This window comes from Vipera berus, assembly GCF_964194415.1.
Source record: "Vipera berus genome assembly, chromosome: 4".
Classification (NCBI taxonomy): domain Eukaryota; kingdom Metazoa; phylum Chordata; class Lepidosauria; order Squamata; family Viperidae; genus Vipera; species Vipera berus.
Genome location: NC_138206.1, coordinates 5693483 through 5715433, shown reverse-complemented (window position 1 = coordinate 5715433; position 21951 = coordinate 5693483). Strand labels below are relative to the sequence as shown.

The window sequence follows — 21951 nt, the reverse complement described above, 5'->3', positions numbered from 1 at the left end:
AGAACTAAGGAGAAATTTCCTGACAGTTTTTAAGAGGAGACCGGACAGCCATTTGTCTAAAATGGTATAGAGTTTCCTGCCTGAGCAGGGGGTTGGACTAGATGACCTCCAAGGTCCCTTCCAACTTTATTATTATTATTATTATTATTATTATTATTATTATTATTATTATTATTATTATTATTATTATTATTATTATTACTACTACTGCTACTGCTACTACTGCTACTACTGCTACTACTAGTTCTGACTGGTTTTCACAGTTACGACTGTTGTAGCATCCCCAAAATTCAGATGCTCGGCAACTGACTCATATTTATGACGGTTGCAGTGTCCCGGGGGTCAGGGGATCCTCTTTGGCGACCTTCTGACAAGCAAAGTCAACGGGGGAACGGCCAGGTTACTAACTTACCATTTGCAGTGATTTATTTAAGAACAGCAGCCAGAAAGGTCGTAAAATGGGGCAAAACTCACTTAACAACTGTCTCGCTTAGCAACAGAAATGTCGGGCTCTATGGTGGCCATGAGTTGAGGGTTACTTCCATTGTCTTTCTTTAAAGTATTTCAGTTTTCTATCTTTCTTCTTTCTTTCTTTCTTTCTTTCTTTCTTTCTTTCTTTCTTTCTTTCTTTCTTTCTTTTTTTTTTTTTTTTGGGAAGAGTTTCGTTATTCTAGCCCACCCGGTTTTCTCTCAATCCTGCATTTGTTTTCCCATTTCAATCCTCATTCATTCCCTCTAGAATAGATTAGTGATTTTCAAACTTGGCTACTTTAGAATGTGTGGGTTTGATTCTGGTAATAATTACGTATTCATCACATTCTTTGCAGCTCTTCTTTTTTTTCCCATACATTTTTTTTGCAGTAATCTTTCCTGTATATTCTTCTTCTTTTTTCCCCTGGTTGGTATCCCCTTCTACTAGATCATTCAACCAGGTGTTCCTTTTCATGCCTATGATTAGCATCAATTCATGCAGGTCACGTTTTCATTTCTTTCTTCTTTTCTTCCCTATCTCTTTTTCTCCAGGATCAAGACTTGATATTTCCAGTTCTTGCTTTGTCCTGTCTTCAGACTCGCTCGTCGCATTCGTCTCCTCAGTCATTTATTTTCTCACCATTTTACAGAATAACAAAATAGCAGAGTTGGAAGGGGCCCTGGAGGTCTTCTAGCCCAACCTCCTGCTCAAGCAAAAGACGCTATAGTGGTTCAGACAAATGGTTGTCTGATCTCTTCTTAAAAACCTCCAGTGTTGGAACATTCAAAACTTCTGGTGGCAAGCTGTTCCACTGATTAATTGTTCTCCTTAGTTCTAGGTTACTTCTCTCCTTCGTTAGTTTCCATCCGTTGCTTCTTGTCTTGCCAGTAAACATTCAGCTCCATCCAGTCGCTCCAACTCTACCCCAAATTAAGGGATGTCAGGGTCCTGCCCTCTGGTACTTTGGAGAATAGCTTGACTCCCTCTTCTTTGTGGCAGCCCCTGAGATACTGGAACACTGCTATCATGTCACCCCTCACTCTTCTCTTCGTTAAACTACACTTACCCAATTCCACCAACCGTTCCCTATATGTTTTACCCTATAGTCCCCCAATCATCTTTGTTGCTCTTCTCTGTACCCTTTCTAGAGCCTCAACATCTTTTTTACATCGCGGTGACCAAAACTGGATGCAGTATTCCAGGCGTGGCCTTACCAAGGCATTGTAAAGTGGTATTAGTACTTTTATATTTATATTTATTAAATTTTTATACTGCCCTTCTCTTGAAGGACTCAGGGCGGTGTACAGGGCAATAAATATTAAAATACGAAATACAAAAGTTAAAAACATTAAATAATTATGCCCGATATAATACATTAGTTAAAATCCATGTTCAAACCCCAAACCCCAAACCCATCAGACCAGGCCGGCTTGTTCAAATAAATAAGTTTTTAGATCACGTCGGAAGGAGCGCAGGTCGGGGGCCATCCGGAGCTCAACCGGTAAGCGGCTCCACAGGTCTGGCGCGCCCACAGAGAACGCCCTCCCCCTGGGGGCCACCAGTTGACATTCTCTGACCGGTGGCACCCTGAGGAGGCCCTATCTGTGGGAGCGCACTGGACGGAGGGAGGTTGACCCCGGCAGCAGGTGTTGCCGTAGGTAATCCGGACCCATGCCACTTCACGTGATCTTGATTCTATCCCTCTGTTAATGCAGCCTAGCACTGTGTTGGCTTTTTTTGGCAGCTGCAGCACACGGCTGGCTCCTATTTAAGTGATTGTCCACTAGGACTCTGAGATCCCTCTCACGGTTGCTACTATTGAGCAAGGTACCTCGTATACTATACCTGTGCATTTGATTTTTCCTGCCTAAATGTAGAACCTGACTTTTTTCACCATTGAATTTCATTTTGTTAGATAGCGCCCAGTGTTTGAGTCTGTCCAGATCCTCCTGTATCTTAAGCCTATCTTCTGGAGTGTTGGCTATTCCTGCCAGCTTGGTGTCATCTGCAAATTTGATGAGTTCCCCATCTATCCCCTCGTCCAAATCGTTGATGAAGATGTTGAGGAGCTCTGGGCCCAGAACAGAGCCCTGGGGCACCCCGCTACACACTTCCTTCCATGTAGAGTGATTGTCTGCTAGGATTCCTTTTCGCAGTTAGTACTGTTGAGCCAGGTACCACCTATAGTACTATACCTGTGCATAACATTATAGAAACAAACAAGTCTGTTAAGTATCGTGGGTAGACCGATCAGGACAGATGACAGGACACCAAGTTAGTGCTCAGCTTTATTGTGGATGGAACAAGCAAACTCTCCACAGCTCAGCTCCTTTAAATACTGTTGCCAGCAAGCCGGCGGCCAATCCACATCCTTAAAGGGTCCCGCCAGAACGGCCTGACCAATAGGACGGGAGTTTGACGCCACCTGTTGTTGCCGGGTGTCACGCAGCTGATGCCCGGCTGAGCTGTCAGGTTAACACAAAATATATAACAAAGTCAATCGTGGTTTTACTTTTGTTCCTTTTTTCAAGTCTGCATACAAATGGACTGAAGCTTAACTCACCTATTCAGAACATACCTTATTAGTCAACGCGACAACTTTTTGTTTAATGGCAGTTTGAGGTTACAAGGGCCCTGCAAATAGTGACCTATAACTGATCCTCACACTTATAACCGCTGCAGCATCCCCACGGCCACGTGATCAAAGTCAATTGTCGCATATTTATGATGGATGCACATTCCCACGGTTGCCATTTGCCTTCTTCCCATCCTCTTTCCAACAAGCAGAGTTGAGGGGAAAGCCAGAGTCGCTTAAACGACCTCACGATTCATTTAACGACTGCGGTGATTCGCTTAACAGCTGTGGCAAAAGTCACAAAACTGGGCGCGACTGACTGAATAGCCACCTTGCTAAGCAACGGTTCTGGTTTCAATTGTGTTTGTACCTTTTGGGTAACCTTTCGTGGCCTGGACGGTTTTAAAATGGAAGTGCATTTGTTTTGCTTCCATGGAAATTTTACGTACTCGTGCAGACTCTTAATTTGAGCCCTTTGCTGGACAAAATTTTACTGACTGAGATGCCAGACTAGGTGTGGTTTTGTTTAGTTTTTGGGGAAGGTCAAAAAAAAAAAAGGTAATAAACTCAGCTGTTTGCTCATCATCTTATTGCTGATAGGCTTAATCTCTGTTGCGTCCCTTGCAGCTTTCAGATTGCTCCAAGGACAGAGATACAGATGATGTTTGATTCTTGTTTTCAAAACAAAAACAAAAAACTTAGCGTACCAAGCCTTTTGTGGTGGTGGGGGGGTTCAGCCTAAATCTGCTCTATTTGGGGTTCAAAACCCTGGTTTTTTTAAAAAATTCAAATGTGCACTAACTTGATTCAAAGATGTCTGAAGCAACTGCTTTTCAATCTGTGCTTCAAACACTGATTTAGTTCGAGGTTGCTTCTCTCCTTGATGAGTTTCCATCCATTGCTTCTTGTCCTGCCTTCAGGTGCTTTAGAGAATAGCTTGACTCCCTCTTCTTTGTGGCAGATGTTGGAAGATTGCTATCGTGTCAGTCCTAGTTCTTCTTTTTACTAGACTAGACATATCCAATTTCTGCAACTTTTCTTCATATACTTTAGCCTCCAGTCCCCTAATCGTCTTTGATGCTCTTCTCTGCCCTCTTTCCAGAGTCTCAACATCTTGTTCATATCCTGGGGACCAAAACTGGATGAAATATTCCAAGTGTGGGCTTACCAAGGCATTATAAAAGGGTACTAGCATGTGATCTTGATTCTGTCCCTCTGTTTATTAGCAGCTGCAGTACATTGCTGGCTCATACTTAACAGAATAACATATTCCCTTCTTAAAAACTTCCAGCGTTGGAGCATTCATAACTTCTGGAGGCAGGTAGTTCCACTGGCTAATTGTTCTAATTGTCAGGAAATTTCTCCTTAGTTCCAGGTTGAATCTCCCCTTGATGAGTTTCCATCCGTTGCTTCTTGTCCTGCCTGCAGGCGCTTTGGAAAATAGCTTGACTCCCTCTTCTTTGGGGCAGTCTCTCAAATATTGGAAGACTGCTAGCATGTCACCCCTAGTCCTTCTTTTCATTAAACTTCCCAACAAACGGATGTCCAATCTTTTCTTGAAAACCTCCAGGAATGGTGCACCCGAGGTAAGCCATTCCACTGTTTAATTGTTCTAAACAGTCAGGAAAATTCTCCTTGTTTCTAGGTTGCTTCTCTCCTTGGTTAGTTTCCATCCATTGCTTGTCCCCAAGGTGCTTTTTCGGGAGGCAACTGGATTTTCTTGTTTTTTTCATTCCCCACTATCCAGTCAGAGCTGAAGGAGCTTCTTGGATGAGTGGCAAAACATCTTCGCTGTTGTCATGTTATCCTAGCCATTAAACTTTTCATTAAACTTCCCGACAAGTGACTATCCAGTCTCTTCTTGAAAGCCTCTAGTGATGGTGCACCTCAGGTAAGCCATTCCACTGGTTAATTCCGGGACCTTCAAACTTGGCCCTTTTATGACTTGTGGACTTCAACTCCCAGAATTCCTCAGCCAGACATGCTGGCTGAGGAATTCTGGGAGTTGAAGTCCACAAGTCATAAATGGGCCAAGTTTGAAGACCCCTGGGTTAATTGTTCTAACACTCAGGAAGTTTCTCCTTAGTTCCAGGTTGCTTCTCTCCTCGATGAGTTTCCATCCGTTGCTTCTTCTTTTTTTTTTAATTCCATTTATATCCCGCCCTTCTCCGAAGACTCAGGGCGGCTTTCAAGCTTAGCAGTAGCCTTCATTCTATGTATATGCCTGCTTATTAGGGCTTTCACACACACCCCAAGCGGCATCATTACAAAGTCAGCTTAATTGCCCCCAACAATCTGGGTCCTACCTACCTCGGAAGGATGGAAGGCTGAGTCAACCTTGAGCCTTGTCCTGCCTTCGTCAGGTGCTTTGGAGAATAGCTTGACCCCCCCCCCTTTTCTTTGTGTCAGCCCCTCAAATATTGGAAGACTGCTCCCACGCCACCCCATATCACTTGTTTAAAACTTTGCTAAGACCTCAAAACAGATTCAGGTTATCTGGCTAGCGGACATTGAAAAGTCAAGGACTAACCTGTATGTGAGCATTTCCACGTTCGGGTGTTTCAGCATGAGTGCGCACTAGCCGGAAGGCAGTATTTCAATCTTTTTTTGTGTTGTTTTTCACATTGCAGGGCATTTACTAAAGTGTTCACTTTCGGCCCAACCTTCCGAGCAGATAATTCTCAAACCCGCAGACACCTGGCGGAGTTTTATATGGTGGAGGCTGAAGTATTTTTTGTTGACACGCTTCAGGATATAATGCAGGTAAGATTCCCCAGGGGAAACTGTAAACAGAGCTTTTTCTGGGTGTGTTTCTCAGGGTTGCAGATTTTGTGTATTTAATTCAATGTTTCCCCCCCCCCCGCGCCCCCATTTTATAGGAGGAATACCCTATTTTCCCCAAAATAACTAATCGGAAAATAAGCCTTAGCTTGATTTTTCAGGATGCTTGTAATATAAGCCCTACCCCAAAAATAAGCCCTAATTAAGATTGTACCGTATTTCCCCAAATATAAGATTCTAACTGGAAAATAAGCCTTTTGGAGCAAAAAATAATATGAGACCCAATCTTATTTTCAGGGAAATATTGTAGACAGCTGTCTGGAAGCTAGAGATATGCCTTAAGAATTTTTAAAGAGCCAGAATTTTCAGATTTTCTTCGGTTTTTGTATAACATCTTGAGGTAACTTGCCACATTTTTTTTTTAGATTTGGGGTTTATATTGCAGGGCTTGTATATTTCCCATTTGAGAACTACAGCGACTTACAGTCACAATGGAGACTGGACTTTCGGTTGGTAAAACAAGCCCACTGTTAAATTTGCTGTGACCGATTTTATGAACGTTTTTGTTAGAGTTTTAAAGCGAATCAGCACAGCCATTAGTTGAATCATGCAGTCATTAAGTGAATCCAGCTTCCTCCACTGAACGGTCACTAAATGAATGGTTGTTAAGTCAAGGACTGCCATATAGAAAACACTATCATCTCTTTTCAGTTATAGCTAGAGTGGATTAAAGATAAAAGGTAAAGGTTCCCCCGCACATGCGTGCTAGTCGTTTCCGATCCTAGGGGCCGGTGCTCATCTCCGTTTCAAAGCCGAAGAGCCAGCGCTTGTCCAAGGATGTCTCTGTGGTCATGTGGCCGGCAAGACTAGATGCCAAGGGCACACGGAACGCTGTTACCTTCCCACCGGAGTGGTCCCTATTTTTCTACTTGCATTTTTTACGTGCTTTCGAACTGCTAGGCTGGCAGAAGCTGGGACGAGTAACAGGCGCTCTCTCTGCTACGCGACACTCGGGATTCGACCCGCCAAACTGCCGACATTCTGAGCGACAAGCTCAGCGTCCTAACCCACTGAGCCACCACGTCCCTATATAGAGTGGATTAGGGAACTGCACAAAAAAAAAAAGGTTTAGAGCAGGGGGTCCTCAACCTTGGCAACTTTAAGACTTGTGGACTTCAAGTCCCAGAATTCCTCAGCCAGCTATTTGAGGAGTTGAAGTCCACAAGTCTTAAAAGTTGCCAAGGTTGGAGACCCCTGGTTTAGAGTTAGACAGGATGCTATAAATACACGTTCCCTAGTCTTTATCTTACATGGTTGGATAGTTGCTTGAATGAAAAATCTGATGAAAACATTTTTATGAACTTCTAAAAGACAATCACATGCATTGCCACTAACTAAGTCATTTTTAATGTTTGTAATCGGCTCAGTGGGTTAGGACGCTGAGCTTGTCAATCAGATGGTCGGCAGTTTGGCGGGTCGAATCCCGAGTGCCGCGTAAACAGAGTAAGCGCCTGTTACTCGTCCCAGCTTCTGCCAACCTAGCAGTTCGAAAGCACGTAAAAATGCAAGTAGAAAAATAGAGACCACTACGGTGGGAAGGTAACAGCGTTCCGTGCGCCTTTGGTGTCTAGTCATGCCGGCCACATGACCATGGAGACGTCCTCGGACAAGCGCTGGCTCTTCGGCTTTGAAACGGAGATGAGCACCGGCCCCTAGAGTTGGAAACGACTAGCACGCATGTGCGGGGGAACCTTTACCTTTACTAATCGTTTCTATCCCATCTTTATTAATTTTTTTATTGTTGGTAAGTTTCTATTAAAAAATGAAACAATGTGTTTCCCAGCTGTTGCTTCGACATTAAGGTGATTGGGGTGATTTTGGGCCAATCACCAGGAGATTGCGAGTTCTAGTCCCACCTTAGGCACGAAAGCCAGCTGGTTGACTTTGAACCAGTCACCAGGAGATCGAGAGTTCTAGTCCCACCTTAGGCATGAAAGCCAGCTGGGTGACTTTGAACCAATCACCAGGAGATTGAGACTTCTAGTTCCGCCTTAGGCACGAAAGCCAGCTGGGTGACTTTGAACCAATCACCAGGAGATCGAGACTTCTAGTCCCACCTTAGGCACGAAAGCCAGCTGGATGACTTTGAACCAGTCACCAGGAGATCGAGAGTTCTAGTCCCGCCTTAGGCACGAAAGCCAGCTGGATGACTTTGAACCAATCACCAGGAGATCGAGACTTCTAGTCCCACCTTAGGCACGAAAGCCAGCTGGATGACTTTGAACCAGTCACCAGGAGATCGAGAGTTCTAGTCCCGCCTTAGGCATGAAAGCCAGCTGGGTGACTTTGAACCAATCACCAGGAGATTGAGACTTCTAGTTCCGCCTTAGGCACGAAAGCCAGCTGGATGACTTTGAACCAATCACCAGGAGACCGAGAGTTCTAGTCCCACCTTAGGCACGAAAGCCAGCTTGGTGACGCTGAACCAATCACCAGGAGACTGAGAGTTCTAGTCCCGCCTTAGGCACGAAAGCCAGCTGGGTGACCTTGGGTCAGTCACTGTTTCTTACCCCAACCCACCTTACAGGGTTGTTGTTGGGAAAAATAGGAGAGGAAGGAGTATTACATATGTTTGCCACTTTGAGTTAATTATAAAGTAAAAAGGCGGGGGGAAAAACACCAAATAAATATTAAAGGTGCTGCTCTAATTTACAGTGGAATGCAGTTACTGATTTCACTATTTATAAGGCAGGAAAATAATTTAAAAAATAAATAGCCAAATGACTCGAGGAGCTTGCAATTTCAAAAGAAGAGGTCCCATCAATTTTCCTCTACTCTTCCACCATTTTCCTCCTTTTTACCAGCTCTTTCTTCCACCCATAATGTTACCTTCCTTTTCTTTCTCCTCTTTTTCATTCTTTTTTTCCATTCTAGCCAAATTTTGCTACCTCAAGGGCCAGGCCACCTTTTTTTTTGCTGGGGGGGGGGGGGGGAAGAGCTTGCATTTTGCTAAGGTTTTACATTTTTAAAAAATGGTTTCCTGGAAATAATTCCAGCAAAGAAGAATGGAAATATTTGCCGGCTTTTGTTGAGTGTGCAGTTTTTGCTCAGGGTGGAAGTTTGTGGAATGGAAAGTTCCTCTCCTTTGGGGGAAACGGAAGCGGGTTTTGGTCACAGGTTCACCACCCCATTCTCACACACGGCGCAACATAAAAAGGAAAAGTGTGACATGTTTACATCTCCCAGCTCTGAGGCACAAGAGAGGAATACTATACCACAAAATTAGGATATTTCCTAATTTTTTTCCCCCCTCATGTGTGAGATATAAGTGGTCCTCGGCTTACGACCACAATCGGGACAAGAATTTCCATTGCTAAACAAGGCAAGGTGTTTAGTGAATCGTGCCCAGTGACCCTTTTTGCCACAGTCATTAAGCGAATCCTGCGGTTGTTAAGTGAATGTGGCTTCCTTCATTGATGTTGCTTGTCAGAAACCAGCCTGGTAGGTTGTAAAGGGCAATCGCATATCCCAGGACGCAGCAAATAGTGTAAATATATGAACAGAATAGAACTGGAAGGGACCTTAGAGGTCTTCTAGTCCAGCCCCCTGCTCAAGCAGGAGAACCCATACCATCTCAGACAGGTGATTGTCTAGTCTCTTCTTAAAAATCTCCAGTGATGGATATACCGATTGCCAAACACCCAAATTTAAATTATGAGGTTGTGGGGATGCTGTTAATAATCATAAATGTGAGTTCTGGTTATAAGTCACTTTTTACAACACACATTGTACAAGACAGCAACTTGGACAAAGAGAGTTGATTCTAATGTTTAAGTGTTCCTTATCATCCCCTTTTCTCCTCCTTCTTTTTCTATTCCTTCTCCTTCTACACCATTCCTTTTCCTCCTCCTCTCATATCTGTCTATATCTCCCTTCCTTCCTTCCTTCCTTCCTTCCTTCCTTCCTTCCTTCCTTCCTTCCTTCCTTCCTTCCTTCCTTCCTTTAACAATAGCAATAGCACTTGGACTTATATACCACTTCACAGTGACCTACAGCCCTCCCTAAGCGGTTTACAGAGTCAGCATGTGGCCCCCAACAATCCGGGTCTTCATTTTATCGACCTCGGAAGGATGGGAGGCTGAGTCCAGCTTGAGCTGGTCAGGATTGAACTCCTGACTGTGGGCAGTGAGTTAGCCTGCAGTACTGCATTCTAACCACTGCACCACTACAGCGCTCGCTCGCTCTCTGTCTCTCTCTGTCTCTCTTTTCTCTCTTTCTCTCTCTCTTTCTCTTCATCCATCCATTCTGTCTTTCTATATCTATCTATCTCTTTATCCATTCATTATCCATTATTATCCTATCTATCTCTATCTATCTATCTATCTATCTATCTATCTATCTATCTATCTATCTATCTATCTATCTATCTATCTATCTATCTATCTATCTATCTATCTATCTATCTATCTATCTATCTATCTATCTATCTTATCTATCTATCTCTTTATCCATTCATTATCCATTATTATCCTATCTATCTATCTATCTATCTATCTATCTATCTATCTATCTATCTATCTATCTATCTATCTATCTATCTATCTATATCTATCTTTCTGTCTATCCATCCGCCCATTATCTTTCTATTTGTCTGTCTCTCTCTATATATATATCACCTTTGCTTTTGACAACCCAAGACAATGTATATAATGGTGTCACTCTGTGAAATGGGCTGAGGGAAAGCGACTGTTCCAAAATGGCCCCTTCAGGTAAGTCACCAACTTACCTGCTATTGTAATTGCAATGGATTTATCCCACGTATTTATTTTTTAAGATGTAGGACGTTTATTTGGGGTTATATTCTTCTCTTTTAACCTGGTTTCCCCCCCCCCCTTCTTTCCTTAGGTTATAGAAGATCTTTTCAAGACCGTGACAGACAGAGTGCTAGCCAAATGCCCTCAAGATGCTGCACTTTTTCATAAACGTATGGCTCCTGGCCATGAGGTTAATTTTTTCTAATGTATATATAATTTCCTGCTACCTTTCCTGTAACTTAATTACAGCCAGGCTTAAATCAGTTTTTTAGTGTTCTCTCGGACACCGGTATTCTTCCCTACCTTTGGATCATCCATGGCCCTTTTGATTCAGGGACTTGATGCCTTCAGAGGGTATCAAATGAAGATACCAAGCGGTGGGAACCTGGCTGAACCAGGCCAGTGAAGGGGCGGGGCTATGCAAATGCAGGTAGTCCTCAACTTACAGCAGTTCATTTAGTGACTGTTCAGAGTTACAACAGCACTGGAAAAAGTGATTGATGACCATTTTTCGCACTAATGACCATTGTAGCATCCCCATGGTCACGTGATTTACATCCAGATGCTTGACAACTGACTCATATTTATGACGGTTGCAGTGTCCCGGGGTCATGTGATCCCCATTTGCGATCTTCTGACAAGCAAAGTCAGTGGGGAAGCCAGATTCACTTAACAACCATGTTACTAACTTAACAACTTCAGTGATTCACCTAACAAATGTGGCAAAGAAGAGGCATAAAATGGGGCAAAACCCACTTAACAAATGTCTCACTTAGCAACATAAATTCTGACCTCAATTGTGGTCCTCGAATTAGGGCCATAATTGAGCCCAGAGTTATGGTCCCATGTCATGGTGGTTGTTAAGCAAGCTACCATGTAACTATGCCTGATTTTACAGTCTTTTGTGGAGATTATTAAGCAAATGCCATGATTGTTAGGCTGCATTAACAGAGGGATAGAATCAAGATCACGTGAAGTACTAATACCACTTTACAATGCCTTGGTAAGGCCACACCTGGAATACTGCATCCAGTTTTGGTCACCACGATGTAAAAAAGATGTCAAGACTCTAGAAAGAGTACAGAGAAGAGCAACAAAGATGATTGGGGGACTGGAGGCTAAAACATATCAGGAACGGTTGCTGGAATTAGAGATGTCTAGTTTAATGAAGAGAAGGGCGAGGGGTGACATGATAGCAGTCTTCCAGTATCTCAGGGGCTGCCCCAAAGAAGAGGGAGTCAAGCTATTCTCCAAAGCACCTGAAAGCAGGACAAGAAGCAACGGATGGAAACTAACCAAGGAGAGAAGCAACCTAGAACTAAGGAGAAACTTCCTGACAGTGAGAACAATTAACCAGTGGAACAACCTGCCTCCAAAAGCTGTGAATGCTCCAACACTGGAAGTCTTTAAGAAGAGACTGGACAGCCAATGGCATAGTCTTTCCTGCCTGAGCAGGGGGTTGGACTAGATGACCTCCAAGGTCCCTTCCAATTTTACTATTATTGTTGTGAACTCTGCACTCTTTACACAGGACCATTTTTCCTGATGGGTGGGTTGTTGTTTTTTGCTGGAACCAGAAGAAAATGCTGGGAAACCATAAAAAAGCTTGTCTCCTGACCGTGGGGTGCAACAAAGGCAGATTCGTTGCCAAGCACCCAAATTTTCAATTATGTGACAGTAGGAAAGCTGATGTGGTCACACGGGTAATCCCTGATTTACGACCACAATTGAGCCCCAAAATTATGTTGTTAAGACATGGGTTAACTGAGTTTTGCCCCATGTTACGATCGCTCTTGCCACCGTCGTGAAGTGAATCACTGCAGCCAATAAGTTAAGTCAACCAATTGTGGAGTGAATCTGGTTTCCGGATTGAGTTTGCTTATCAGAAGGTCGCAAAAAGGGAATCGAATGTCCCCGGGACGTTGCAACCGTCATAAGTATGAGTCGGTTGCCAAACATCCGAATTTTGATCACGTAACCGTGGGGATGCTGCAAAGGCGGTGACTGTGAACAACAGGTGTAGCTGTGAAAAAGGTCATAAGTCACATTTTTCAACTTTGAATGGTCACTGAACGAACTGTTGTAAGCCGAGGACTGACTGTACTTGCAAGGACCAGTCATAAGTCTCACGAAACAAATGATTATAAAGCTGAGTATGTGGAGAAAAATAAGGCTACTAATGGCTATTATTTCTAAGGATCCAAGTTGTCATTGATTATACTGGGACATCATTATTTTGTTCATTTTCTGTAAGTGAGCCTGTTCATAGGCTCATATAATTGGCTGCCCTGAACACTGGACAGGCTCTTTGTGTAGATTTGTATGGTTTCTGTAAAAATGCAAGAATGCTTTCCCTTGTTTGAAATGGTATAGGCCAGGGGTAGGCAACTTTGGCTCTTTTATGACTTGTGGACTTCAACTCCCAGAATTCCTGAGACAGCTATGAGTTGAAGTCCGCAAGTCATGAAGGGGCCAAAGTTTTCCCCATCCTGGCTCAGGAATTCTGGCAGTTGAAGTCCACAAGTCACGAAGGGGCCATACTTCCCCCAGGCTGGCTCAGGAATTCTGGGAGTTGAAGTCCACAAGTTATGAAGGGGCCAAAGTTTCTCTCAGACTGGCTCAGGAATTCTGGGAGTTGAAGTCCACAAGTCACGAAGGGGCCATAGTTCCCCCATGCTGGCTGAGGAATTCTGGGAGTTGAAGTCCACAAGTCATGAAGGGGCCATAGTTCCCCCATGCTGGCTCAGGAATTCTGGGAGTTGCAAGTCCACAAGTCATGAAGGGGCCAAAGTTTCCCCCATGCTGGCTCAGGAATTCTGGGAGTTGAAGTCCACAAGTCGTGAAAGGGCCATAGTTTCCCCATGCTGGCTCAGGAATTCTGGGAGTTGAAGTCCACGAGTCATAAAAGAGCCAAGGTTGCCTATCCCTGGTATAGGCACAGTGCCACATACGGTAATTCAAACCACATACGGTAATTCAAACCACATTTAAAACGGTTCGGGTGGGCTTATCTTGATGCAAAATTTGCTTTCCTTTGACTCTTTGGATTTCTCCAAGGTTTTCTCAGATTTTTCTCAAGTTTTTTTCCTTCAAATTTCTCAGTTTCTCCTGAAACGGGAATGGTTTGCTTTCAATTTGATGCCTTTGAGCACCCCAATGACTTCTGCAAAATGTTTTTTTTGTTGTTGTTGTTTCAAAAGCTTACCTGTTTCTGACACTAACTGTCAGTTTTAATTTTTCCTTTCCCTTCTGTTCCCCATCCTCATTAGGCCAAACTAGAAAAAATGTTGAAGAACCCGTTTTTAATGTAAGTATATTGAAAAGAAAAAGGGATTTGTTGCTGTTGTTGCTTCATTCCTAAGCATAATTTATGAGTTTGACTTAACGTTTCTCAGCCTGGAACAATTTTGATTTATCTTGAGAAAAGTTGATTGGAATTGGTCTTGGTTGGGATTTGGATGGGAGACCACCAGGAAGACCTTAGGCTACAACCACACTACAAACACGGTCCAGAAAATGGAAGCAGGGACCATTTATTTGGAACATTATAAAGATGTGTCCGTGATGCTTAATTCAAAGGAGGATTTATTTATGACAAAGCGGCAATGGAAATTAGCATTTAAGTGAAGCTTTGTTCCATGCTATGACATTGATCTTTGTGGAGTCCTTTATGTTCTCTCAGCTTGGTTGTTTGCTTGAAGACATTTCATTACAGGTAGTTCTCGATTTAACAACAGTTCATTTAGTGACCGCTCAAAGTTACAATGGCCCTGTAAAAAGTGACTTATGGCCGTTTTTCACACTTACGACCATTGCAGCATCTCCAGGGTCACATGATCAAATTCAGAGGCTTGGCCACTGATTCGTATTTATGACGGCTGCCGTGTCTTGAGGTCATGTGATTTCGCCTTTTGTGACTTTCCGTGGGCAAACCAGATTCACTTAACAACCGTCTTACTAACAGCTGCAGTGATTCACTTAACTGGCGAAAACGGTCACAAAATGGGACCAATCTCAATAACTGTCTCGCTTAGCGACACAAAATGTGCTCAATTGTGGGTCATAAGTTGAGGACTACCTGTATGTGGAAGGGGCTAAAGTAGTATTTCTCAAATGGGGCCACTTTAAGACATGTGGACTTAATAATAATAATAATAACAATAACAACAACAACAATAATAATAATGTACCTGCCATAAGAAAGGCTGAGCGCAAAAGAATTGAGGCCTTGGAACTCTGGTGCTGGAGAAGACTCCTGTGAGTCCCTTGGACTGCAAGGCGATCAAACCGGTCAGTCCTAGAGGAGATCAACCCTGACTGCTCTTTAGAAGGCCAGATCCTGAAGCTAAAACTCAAGTACTTTGGCCACCTAATGAGAAGGAAGGACTCACTGGAGAAGAGCCTCATGCTGGGAAAGATTGAGGGCAATAGAAGAAGGGGACGACAGAGAATGAGGTGGCTGGATGGAGTCACTGAAGCAGTAGGCGTGAGCTTAAATGGACTCCAGAAGATGGTAGAGGACAGGAAGGCCTGGAGGAATGTTGTCCATAGGGTCGTGATGGGTCGGACACGACTTCGCAACTAACAACAACACCTGCCAAGAAGAATAGGGGGCAGAGGGCTACTGCAACTCCACCAAACTGTAGATGAAGAAAAACGAAGTTTGAATGACTATGTGAATCAAAGTACAGAAAAATTGCAGCAGGCTGTGAAAACAGAGCATTATCAAAATAACAAAAACAAAGGCAGAATATAAGGAAAAACGGCTGGATGATAGATTAAATAGATGGAAAACCAAAGCTTTGCATGGACAATATTTGAAAAACATTGAAGGAAAATGTGATAACAACTTGACATGGGCATGGCTTAAGATGGAAACCGTCAAGAAAGAAATGGAAGGCTTAATACTGGCTGCTCAAGAACAAGCACTACAAACTAATGCCATGAAAGCGAAGATACAAAAATCTACTGACAATCCAAATTGCCGACTTTGCAACAACAAAGCTTGAAACTGTTTCACATTTAATATGTGAGTGCAGCAAAATCGCGCAAACTGATTACAAAGCTAGACATGACCGAGTTGCTAAACTAATCCACTGGGCATTGTGTAAAAAATACGACTTGCCTTTGTCCGAAAAGCCGTGGGAACATAAGGTGGAAAAAGTTGTCGAGAATGAGAGGGTGAAGATCTTGTGGGACTTCCGAATACAAACACATAGCCATTTGGAACACATCACGCCAGATATCACAGTTGTAGAGAACCGAAGCGTACAGCTGATTGATATCGCTGTACCAGGAGATGCCAGAATCGAAGAAAAAGAACTGGAAAAAATTACAAAATACCGCAACCTGGCCATCGAAACTGCGCGATAATGGATGAAACGTGTAACAGTGATACCCATTGTCATCGGGGCACTGGGAACTATGTCCAAAAACTTTACAAAACACATCAAGAAATTGCAACTTCCTGCAATTACTCCAGCAAAGCTACAAAAAACTGTGCTACTCGGAACATCTTACATTTTAAGGAGATACCTGGTTGATACCTAGGACGCTGGCAGCAACCCGTGTCAACCATTAGTGCCAGTCAATTTGAGTGTTCAGTTGACTGAGTTTCATGTTTTATGAATAAAAGTTTTATAATAATAATAAAGTTGGAAGGGACCTTGGAGGTCATCTAGTCCAACCCCCTGCTCAGGCAGGAAACCCTATACCATTTCAGACAAGTGGCTGTCCAGTCTCTTGAAAACTTCCCGTGTTGGAGCATTCACAGCTTCTGGAGGCAACACCCAGAATTCCCCAGGCAGCACTCATATTTAAATATCCCAGCAGGATACAAAACTGCTGCAACAAACAGGCACGCACCACAAAAGAGGGTAATGAGTCACTGTTTTCAGTGCCGTTGTAACTTTGAACGGTCGCTAAGTGAACTGTCCACTTTATAGGAGCACTTTTCACACTTATTACCATTGCAGCCTCCCCAAGGGTCACGTGATCAAAATTCAGAGGCTCGGCAACTGACTCAAATAACGACAGTTGCAGCATCCCGGGCGAGCTCACGTGATCCCCTTTTGCGACCGTCTGCCAAGCAAAGTCAACGAGGGAAGCCAGATTCGCTTAACCGCCGTGTTACCAACTTGAGAACTGCAGCGACTCACAACTTAAACAGCTTAGTAAAATGGGGCAAAAGCCGCTGAACCGACGTCTCGCTTTGTAGCAAAAATTTAGGGCTCAGTTGTGGTCGTAAGTCAAGGGCTACCCGTATGCACCTAGGTAACATCGCCAGTGCTAGAAGAGGATGCATGTCGGCATCAAAATGGGCTCTCTCTCTCTCTCTCTCTCTGTAGAATAGTTTAGCAATTATCCAATGCAAAGAATCCAGATCAAAATGTTAAGTTGCAGTTCAGAAGATCTGTAGAATCGAGTTAATTAAAATTCAGTACTAAACTGGTGCCTGACAAGGCTCAACAGGATTCAAGACGGGTTGGACTTAGATCAGGGGTCCCCAAGCCACGGCCCGTGGACCAGCAATGGTCCACAGCATGCTGAAAACCGGTCCACGTAAACAAGCAAAGTCCCATCCACAGGATGCAGGCAGCATGCGAAATCACGCCCCCTCCAGTCCGCGGTAAACCATGGCTCCACGGAATCGGTCCCTGGTGCCCAAATGTTTTGAGGCCCACTGACTTCGATCCTTTGTGGGAACGTAAGGACCTACAAGGGATGCGGTGGCTCAGTGGGTTAGGACGCTGAGCTTGTTGATCAGAAGGTCAGCAGTTTGGCGGGTCAAATCCCGAGTGCCGCGTAACAGAGTGAGCGCCTGTTACTCGTCCCAGCTTCTGCCAACCTAGCAGTTCGAAAGAACGTAAAAATGCAAGTAGAAAAATAGGGACCACTCCGGTGGGAAGGTAACAGCGTTCCGTGCGCCTTTGGCGTCTAGTCATGCCAGCCACATGACCACGGAGACGTCCTTGGACAAGTGCTGGCTCTTCAGCTTTGAAACGGAGATGAGCACCGGCCCCTAGAGTTGGAAATGACAAGCACGCACATGCGGGGGAACCTTTACCTTTTAAGGACCCTAAGCTAATGACGGTCTTGACTCCACCTCCCAGCTCTGTCTGCTTGTCTCCCGCACCAATAACTTTGTTGAGATGCATGATAAACCTTTAAAACGTACCGTAGTGGCCAAAACTGTGGAAACCTTTTGGAAAAAGTGTACAGTAGGAATGCCCCCTTTGGTTAAAGTTTCCACCCATTTTTCTTCTAATTTCTTTTTTTTTTTATTAAAGAGTTTTACAAAAACAAAATTTTACAATATATCCCCAAATCCCTCCCACCCCAAACCCACCCACTTCCCCCCCCCCACTTCCCAGAGCTAAATACAGGATTATAGTTACAATAATCATATTCTAAATAAAAATTATGCATAATATACAATTAACCAAATTCATAATGCGCTTTAACTCTCTTTTAACATAACTACAAACAACGTACCAATAACAATATCCCACTAAAATCTACTCATAAGCTAAATGATACTTTTTAGTCCCATATTTGTTTTGAATATAATTTATCCATCTCCTCCAAACTGAAATATATCTTTCCTGTGAATGATCCTTTAGATAAGCAGAACTCTTAGACATTTCTGCAAGATTCGAAACTTTAAACACCCATTCTTCTACAGTGGGCAAACTATCCTTCTTCCAATATTGTCCCACCAGTAACCGTGCTGCTGTTATCATGTTCAACATCAAGTTAGTTTCTTTAACATCACAATCTACAACAATGCCCAATAAAAACAATTGCGGGGAAAACTTTATCTTTCTCTTAAAAATCTTTTGAATGTTCCACCAAATTTTAATCCAAAAAGCTTTTATATTTCTACAAGTCCACCACATGTGAAAATAAGTAGCTTCTAAACTACCACACCTCCAACATTTAGACTGTAGATTAGGATACATGTTGGACAGCTTCTTGGGATCCAGATGCCATCTATAAAACATTTTATAAAAAATTTCTCTTAAATTTTGAGCCTGGGTAAATTTAACATTTCTGACCCAAATTATCTCCCAGGTGTCCAATGAAATTGGTTCCTGAATATTTTGTGCCCACTTTATCATGCAGTCTTTAACCAGTTCCGTTTCCGAATCCAATTCAATTAAAGCATTATATATCCTCTTTATATGTGCACAATTTGAATCTCTAATTTGCTTTACTAAATTTTGATCTGTAGTTGTGATGCCAACCTTTTGATCTGACTTCCACCTAGCTTTCAATTGGGTATATTGAAACCAAGAGTAACTTATGTTTTCTTGTCTTAACTCCTCTACTGGTTTAAGTTGCCAATCATTCCCTTGCAATCTAAGTAGTTCCTTATAAGAAACCATATCCATACTCACTCCCATAGATACGCCCTCTATCGCGTGTCCAGGAATTCCCCAAATCGGTATTTTATAATTTAACTTATAATAATACTTTTTCCAGACACGCAATAAAGCACTTCTAAGAATATGAGATTTAAAAGCCCTGTCTACCTTCTTATCATAAAGCAAGTATGCATGCCATCCATATACCAAATCCCATCCCTCAAGATGAAGTATTCTCTTGTTAGTTAGATTAAGCCAATCACTAACCCAGGTCAAGGCAACCGCATCATAGTACAATTTCAAGTTCGGCGCCTTGAGTCCCCCTCTTTCCCTGGCATCTTGTAAAATCTTGAATTTAACTCTTGGTTTTTCTTCTAATTTCTTTATAACCGTAGCCAGTGCTTTTTTTGTAAAAAAAAAAAAGGTGCTGGAACTCACACATGTCATACAACCCGCCTTGCCTACACTACAAGGTTCCATCCCAAAAAAGGTGCCGGAACTCCATTCTGAGCGTTCTATGACAAAAAAAACCCCTGACCGTAGCCTTGTTCACTTAATAATACTGTTTTGCATCGCTTTCTGGGCGACCGGTCAATTCTTTGCACCATGACTTTACTTTTATTACGTTTTACAAGCTCACCAAATGAAAGAACACACAAAAAAAACCCAACCAACTCGATAGCCATCACACAACACAACTGACAAATGTCCTCCTCTCGGCTTCAATACATGACATCCATAACCGGATCCTACTGAGATCTGATTGGCTCATCGCCAAAACAAGGTGACACCCGATTGGGTCTCTAAACACTCGTGCTCATTGGCTACCACCAGATGAAGGAAAGCTACCTGACACCAACCCGAGCAAGTTGTGCTTCCTTTTTCTGCTTATTTGGCTGTAACTTTTCATAGAATACCAGTACAGATAATTGAAGAAACTTCATTGCATGCTTGATTACATTATCTTTCCATCGATACATATGATTTTATGGTACTACTCCAAAAAAAAAAAGCGGTGTTACTAGCCGCTGAACCTCAAAAATACATTTTTTCCCAAAAGGGTTTCCACAATTTTGGCCACTTCTGTGCACATGTAGCTTCCAGCAAATAATTCCTTATACTTACGTTTTTGTTTTGTTGTTTTTTTAAAGAATGTCTTATACTGAAGCCATTGAAATTTTGGGGAGGTCTTACCAAGAATTCACTTACAAACCAGCCGTGAGTATTTTGGGGAGTTTTTTATTGCTGCGGGGGTGGGGGGGGTGGAGGTTGGGTAAAACTCAATTATTTAGAAGGTTGATAGAAAACTTCTAGAGACTTTCTAGAGTTGCTTCTCAAGAGTAACGAAAATTTGTACAGGTAGTCCTCACCTTTAGGAGGCCACCATCGAGCCCCAAATTTAATGTTGCTAAGTGAGACATTTTTTTTAATCCCATTTATATCCCGCCCTTCTCCGAAGACTCAGGGTGGCTTACAATTTAAGCACAAACCAATGTGCTTAGCAATAGCCTTCATTCTATGTATATGCCTGCTTATTAGGGCTTTCGCCCCCCCCCAAGCGGCATTATTACAAAGTCAGCTTATTGCCCCCAACAATCTGGGTCCTCATTTTACCTACCTCGGAAGGATGGAAGGCTGAGTCAACCTTGAGCCTGGTGGGATGCGAACCTGCACTAATTGCAGGCAGCTGGTGTTACTTAAGGAGGCATTAGCCCACTGCTCCACCAAGGCTCTTGATCATGTGACATTTGTTAAGTGAGTTCTCTCCCCCCCCCCGTTTTATGACTCTTCTTGCCACGTTGGTGAAGTGAATCACTGCAGTTTGTTAAATTGCTAGAGCCTGGTGGTTAAGTTGAATCTGGCTTCCCCCGTTGATTTTGCTTGTCCGAAGGTCACAAAAGAGAATCGCGTGACCCCGGGACACACTGCAACCGTCGTAAATATGAGTCAGTTGCCAAGCGTCTGAATTCTGATCACGTGAGCACGAGGATACTACAACGGTCGTTGTAGCATTGCTGACCCATTTATGTAGATTATACCGCATCACAATGATCAGATCCAACTTTCACTATGGTGCATTAGAGTCCCCAGATAGGATAGGATAGGATAGGATAGGATAGGATAGGATAGGATAGGATAGGATAGGATAGGATAGGATAGGACAGGACAGGACAGGACAGGACAGGACAGGACAACAGAGTTAGAAGGGACCTTGGAGGTCATCTAGTCCAACCCCCTGCTCAGGCAGGAAACCTTATACTATTTGAGACAAATGGTTGTCCAGTCTCTTCTTAAAAACCTTGAGTGTTGGAATACCCACAACTTCTGGAGGCAGGCTGTCCCACTGGTTAATTGTTCTCGCTGTCGGGAAATTTCTCCTTATTTCTAGGTTGCTTCTCTCTTTGATTATTTTCCATCTATTGCTTCTTCTCCTGCCTTCAGGTGCTTTGGAGAGTAGCTTGACTCCCTCTTCTTTGAGGCAACCCCTGAGATATTGGAACATTTACATGCACTTTCACCCTAATATTCAAATTTTACAAGGCTGTGCATTCCTTTGGTGATGTTCTCCTTCTGAATTGGACCTCTTCTGTATTTTTCTGTGTTGCTTCCCATTTTACTATCATTGTAATTACACAACCATATTTATTTATTTAAACATTTCTACCCTGCTGGAGCAAAATAAAACAACATTCCACATCTTACGCAGTATATGGCAGAACAAATTTGAAACATCCGTGATAAGCCAAAACTGTAGAAGTAAACACCATTAAAGCAGTAAACGAATGTAAAACCGCAAGTTCAACAGTAACAATGAACATTAAAAAGATAGACTCCTAAAATCAGGGAAACAACTGCCTCTTCAACACTTTCCAAAAAATAAACACAGAGGCTGTTTCATAGTAGATTGGTCAAAAAAGCCAACACAGTGCTAGGCTGCATTAA

At 43.0% G+C, this 21951-nt stretch overlaps 1 protein-coding gene across 1 annotated transcript in view; it reads left to right on the top strand.

Moving 5' to 3' along the window:
- Positions 1-21951, top strand: part of LOC308668149 (asparaginyl-tRNA synthetase-like) — a 60849-nt gene that overhangs the window by 26334 nt on the left and 12564 nt on the right. Inside the window, exons 8-11 of the mRNA XM_081327841.1 lie at positions 5678-5810; positions 10734-10832; positions 13912-13949; positions 20160-20226. Of these exons, the coding sequence (XP_081183967.1) occupies positions 5678-5810; positions 10734-10832; positions 13912-13949; positions 20160-20226 (337 nt within the window). The remainder of the gene's footprint in view (positions 1-5677; positions 5811-10733; positions 10833-13911; positions 13950-20159; positions 20227-21951) is intronic.